At 49.0% G+C, this 6,000-nt stretch overlaps 1 protein-coding gene across 2 annotated transcripts in view; it reads right to left on the bottom strand.

The window, feature by feature from the left end:
- LOC123515670 (ionotropic receptor 25a-like) overlaps positions 1-6,000 on the bottom strand; it is a 42,820-nt gene that overhangs the window by 15,529 nt on the left and 21,291 nt on the right. For both annotated transcript variants that reach the window (XM_045274494.1, XM_045274495.1), the window contains exon 13: positions 5,386-5,585. In XM_045274494.1, coding sequence (XP_045130429.1) covers positions 5,386-5,585 — 200 coding nt within the window. The remainder of the gene's footprint in view (positions 1-5,385; positions 5,586-6,000) is intronic.

Here is a 6,000-nt window from a genome sequence, read left to right on the forward strand (position 1 = left end):
GAGGGTGTTGGGTGAATAAAGTGCTGACATGGTCCACGATTATTTGCCATGATTGTACTGTATTATAAATGCTAATGAAATTATTGAAACATTTTAGATCCAGCCTTTCTAAAGATTTCAAGTCCTATAGTGTATACTTTCAATTAATGTTTCTCTAGAGACAGGCATATCGCCACACGGGTCGTGTCCCGCCTGAGAGAGCGGTCCCCGCAACACATATCCGGCCGCTCGCCACACTTAATTTTCATTTACCATTTTTTTTTTTATAAAACAAAGCAAAAACTACTATATGTGTATTGAGTATTTTTTACTCAGCATCACCCAAACTATCATATCCCTGAGTAAGTACCACAACTCGTGAAACATTCTAATAAAGAAATACACTGAGACAGGAAATTAGATAGAAAAACGAGAAATAAAGCTAGGTATTGTTTTCTAGACGCTTCAAGGGACGTAATGTAAAGAAATACACTTGAAAACATGAAAAAAGAAAAGAAAAAGAAGATTGAGAAGCCATTAAGTGGGATATAAATAAATTGTTTGCTTTCGAGGCGGTTGCGTCCTCCCCGCTGAGTCGGAAGGACGTCAAAATTATTACTCCGTGTTTACATGAGTTGCAGCCCCTACAAGAGAAAATCAGAAGTGATTTGAAGTGAACACGCTTACTCAGTGGCTACTGAGGGAGGTCTAGGCCCGTTTTGCCAGCCAGAAATAAGCCAGAAGAAGACAGAAAATAAGCGTCCGTGCCTGGGCTTGGTGGTGCCGCCCCGCCACAAAGCCTGCTGCTTCCCACGTGGGCCCAGCACAAAGTACTATGCTCGTCGCAGGCACTGTTGAGGTGGAGGTAGGCGTAGCAGCCCTAGAGGACATGGAGATTGTTGAGGAGCCTCGTCCTGCAACATCTGGCAAGGAAAAACACCAGGGAAATGCTGCTGCTGACCAGATTCCCTGTCGAGATGAACCTGCCCCGGCCACCTCGGACCGTAAACAAAGGCGTCGTCTGTTCTTCCCTGCTGGCCATGGGAAGACAGCCAGTGAGCTTTTCAGCTGGTCTGCTGCCCTGCTGAAACAACATCCAGACCTGCAGCCACTCTACAAGGAGGGACGGAACCAGCCCTATATAACGGTCAGTACTGACTCCTCCTTTTACGCCACCCTGGTGAGTGAGGGCTTTCTGGGCCTGGTTATGGAGTGCCCTGGCGACGATGGCACTCACCCTGTTATTATCTATGGAGTGGCGACCCACATCAATGTCAACCTGATAGAGGCACCAGCTGGATTCCATGGGCTGAAGAGGAGGATGGCAAGGCCCCAACTGTTGGGAGTGGTGACAGGCAAGGTGCCCACTGAGGTGAATCTCCTGGGCCTGGGACGTCGGCATGTGGAGCGGTATACACCTGAACCTGACTTGTGCCGCCACTGCAGTCGCTGGGGACACAAGGAGTGGTGCTGCCAGTCTGCCCCTCGCTGCAGGTACTGTGCTGGGCCCCATAAGTCAACAGTGCCTGGATAAGATCAAGGAGGGCACCAAAATCCTCCTCACTGCTGCAATTGTGGGGGTGACCACAACGCCCACTCCACCCTCTGCACTGTCAGGCCTCGGTCCTAAAGGGAACCTGCCACGGATGAGGTGAGTCGGCCCAGGCTTGTTTTCCGCCAGGCTCCACCTCCTCAGACCAACGCATAGGCGACGAAGCCCTCCTTCACGGCCGCTGCCCCTCACCTGTCCCAACCTTCCTGCCCCACCGCTGGCACTTCAACCACACCTGTCATGTTACCACCTTTGCCGCAGCACACTGCTACAGTGCCCCCTGTGCCTCTAAACAGTGTCCCAGGCAGGCATCACTCAGGAACTGCCTGGCACCGACGCTACCCAGCAGCTAATGGCGATGGTGAGTGCACTAGTCGCCAAAGTGGACAATCTGACTGCAACGGTCTCTGGTCTCAGTACCGAGTTTGCCGCCTTCAAGAACTAGCAGCACACATTATGCAGTGAGACCTCCACTGTGGCCCCAACCCCATCCCTAGCCAGCGGTGCTCAACAGGGCCAAGGAGAGAGTGCCGTGTGTCAGCATAGCCTGTGTGACCCACCCACGATAAAGGACAAGGCCACAGGGCAATGTGCAACTGCTGCTGCACCCACACCGAGGATGGATACCCTCGCCAAGCCAGTCAAGGGAGCCACACGACAGCCCCGGAGCCTCTCAGGGATGGCCCCTGCTCCCCCTGCTTCAGAGAGCAAGTCACCTGTGGCAGACTGTGAGGAGGATAATGCAGGTGAATGGACACTGGTCAGCCGAAAGAAGAAGCGGTGCCACAGCCCAATCCCAGCCCAGACTGCCAGCCCCGAGCCTACCAGAGACGTTGACAGCTCAACCCAGCAGACACAGAGCCACGGGATGCCATGGTTACCGTGGCTCGACACCTCACGGATCTGCGGCAGCAGGAAAGGAAGAAGTACTGGGTCTCCTTCCTGGACAAGGTGCGCAGGACCCGGTCCCTCCGGGAGGTGTGGCACCATGTCAACAGCGTCCGGGGCAAGTCCAGACGGCAGGTGTGTGACCCTGATCCTGCAGGCAGGGCACGAGAACTAGTCTTGCAGTGGAAGGAAGCCTCATCCTTCTCTGGCCTTCCTGTGGAACACCAGGAGGCGCTTGATCAGCAAAGACCACGAAAGATGGAGTTGCTTTGCCACAGTGTTCCTCTGCTGGACGACACCTGTGTGCCTATCACACATGACGAACTCCTCTCGGCAGTCAAGTTGGGCAAGTCAACAGCTCCTGGCAAGGATGGCATCACCTATGATATCCTCAATGCTCTCCTGGAGGTAAAGGTAGACAACCCTATCTTGGATTTATTTAACATGTCTTTCACTGCAGGCAAGCTTCCCGCTCTTGGAAAACAGCCATCGTCATCCCAATACCCAAAGGTGATGGCACTTTTCGCCCTATTTCTCTCACCAGCTGTCTGTGTAAGATGATGGAACGGGTAATATTGAACAGGCTTATATACAAGGTGGGCCATGTACTCTCTGGCAATGTACATGGCTTCCTAAAAGGTCACTCTACAAGTCATTGTTTTGTTGAGTGTCTTATAAATAAGGATGCTACCTGCAGAGCTTTCGTTGATCTCAAGGGTGCCTTTGACAGGGCCAACAAAGATGTTATTATGGAGGAACTCATTCTCAAAGGTGTCAAAGGTAGATTATTAGGATGGATCAGGGACTATTTGTACAATAGAACAGCACAGGTTTGGTTTCAAGGTGCAGTCTCCTCTGAGGAAGTTTTGAGCTTGGAACACCACAGGGTGGAGTCCTTAGTCCAATGCTTTTCAATGTTTTAATGGACAAAATTGCATGCTGTTCCTTTCCGCAGGGCACCCAGGTCCTCATCTATGCTGATGACATACTCCTCCAATGCCCCACACCCAGGATTCTCCAGGTTGCTTTGTCACAACTGGCAGTGTTGTGTGTCCAAATGGGACTAGTGATTAATGAATGTAAAACAAAATTTCAAGCTAAAGGGAAGGTCTCTCGGCTGCCCACTGTAAATAACATCCCCATCCCTAGAGTTCATATACACAAGTACCTGGGTGTTCAGATGAGTTTTAGGAAGTCTCTTCAAGCCGTCCACTATATTTGAGACCTCTGTCTGCCACAGCTAGCACCACTTCGGCTGCTAGCCAACAGGGGCCTGGGGGCGGGCATTCCAGTCCTAAGAATGTTCTATATATCTGTCATACGGTCCCTTATTGATTATGCCGCCCCTGTTTTAATACAGTTTAGTGCCACTCAACTCCGTCCCCTGGAGCTTGTACAGAATGAAGCCATGTGGATAATCTTGGGATGCCCCAGGACTGCACGGATTGAAGTCCTCAGAGCTGAACTGCACCTGCCGAGTATTATGTGTAGGGTACAGGAAATTACTTGTTGCACAATTAGTTGGATGCTATGCACGGGCTCTGACTCTCTCATGATCCTCGCACTCCTACAACACCATACCTCAGGAAGATCTTGGGAGTACTGACAAGTGTAGGTGTAGTCAAGGCTTGTATTAACGTTGTTATGTCACCGCTGCAACCCGCCTGGAACCCTCACCGTGTCAGTGTTGATATTCCCTCACTGCATCAGCCCAAGAGGGACTGGCTCCTTCATGTGCTGCAAGACATGTTCATGACTAAATTGTCCAAGTACCCACACGTTGAGGCTATTCATGTTTATTGTGATGAGTCAGTCAATGGCAGCAGGTCTGGATGTGGGCTGTTCATCCGTGACTACATCTCTGCCAGTCTCTACACTAACACTGAGGTTTCCAGGCGGCTCCCTGCACCCATGTCTTCCACTAGAGCAGAACTGTATGCTGTTCTGGAGGCGCTCCACATTGTGGCGCCTCTCCATAAGAATGTATATTTCTTTATTGACAGTCAGGCTGCATTGTACGCCCTTCAATCCACCTCCTCCATGGACTGTGATCTAGTTAATAAGTGTCTTGATCTCATCCACGCCCTTGAAGGTGCTGGTGCCACGGTCCATTTCATCTGGATACCCTCTCATGTGGGTATCCCGCTAAATGAAAAAGCAGACCACCTTGCTCAGTGTGCCCTACAAGATGACACAGTGAACCCTGGCACTGAGTACACTCTGGGTTATGTTAAGAGTAGCATTAAGGACTTTGTACAAAGTAGCATTAGTGATCAGTTGGAGCTTTGTTGCCATAGGGGCAGTAGCACTAGTCTTCACTATGCACGTGTCTCCCAGAGCTGTGCTTACACCTACGGGAGACACACTGCATCACATGACAGGGTGGCAATGAGGCTCAGATTAGGCTACAAATACTTTTGGGAAGTCAGTGCTTCTCCTGGTGTGTGCTGTGTGCTGCACCAAGGGGACACACTCTGCGTCACTATATCATGGAATGTCCTCTCATTGCTAAATTTAGGCCACAAGGTCAGCATGACTTGTACAGCCTCATTGACCATCTCCTAGACTCTGCCACCCTCAAGGAAATACTCAGGGAATATCCTCAGTTTGCTCCCAGACTGTAGGATGTCTTAGGCAATAAGGTGTGCAATATGTGTATTTATTTATTGAAATACTTGTATTCTTGCTGTGTATACTGTCCAGAGTTATTTTTGTGATACTTTAACCTTAAGTCCTTGCCCAGGGGGTGGGTGGCAAGGCCCATCCTCCTCCTTTGTTGTAATTATTTATTAATTCAACAATAAATGTATCAATCAATCAATGCTTTCCAGGAATTCTAAGGAACGTATATGTAAAGAAATACACACAGACACAGGAAAAAGAAAGGAAGACGAAGATTGAGAAACCATAAGAGTAATCTAACCCTCTTGTAATCCCTTCTCTACTGACCCTCTCTCAAAACGTACCTAGTAAATCCGTAGGCGAAGAGGATGCACACCCACACCTCGGGCTCTAGCACAGTCAAGAACTTAAAGAGCGAGGTGGGCACTTTAGGTTTCTTCATAAGGATGGTGATGCCGACCAAATCGTAGTAGGGCACCGTGAAATCCACCACGTTCTCACGCTCTGCCATGACGGACAGTGGGGCCAAGGCGATGTCAGCTCTCTAGAAACAAAAGGAAGTATGGGTGCGTGAAGCAGATACGAGTGATGCTCTTGTTGGAAGAAATGTAACAGTGGAGACAAATGAGGTAAAGACTTAACAGAAAATGGACCTATAAAGAAGATACACAGATAGGAAATGCAGACTGCCAAACTGAAAAAAAATAGAGACTGGCTAACTGACAGAGTGAAAGACGGACAGACAGACAAACAGACAAGACGAACAAAAAGACGAAAAGAGACAAAAACTAATAGAACGAGTTAAATATGAGACAGACAAGAAATTATATATATATATATATATATATATATATATATATATATATATATATATATATATATATATGTGTGTGTGTGTGTGTGTGTGTGTGTGTGTGTGTGTGTGTGTAATTCACCTCGGTCGCCTGCTGGTCACCCAG

This window comes from Portunus trituberculatus, chromosome 39 (genome assembly GCF_017591435.1).
Source record: "Portunus trituberculatus isolate SZX2019 chromosome 39, ASM1759143v1, whole genome shotgun sequence".
NCBI classification, from domain to species: Eukaryota; Metazoa; Arthropoda; class Malacostraca; order Decapoda; family Portunidae; genus Portunus; species Portunus trituberculatus.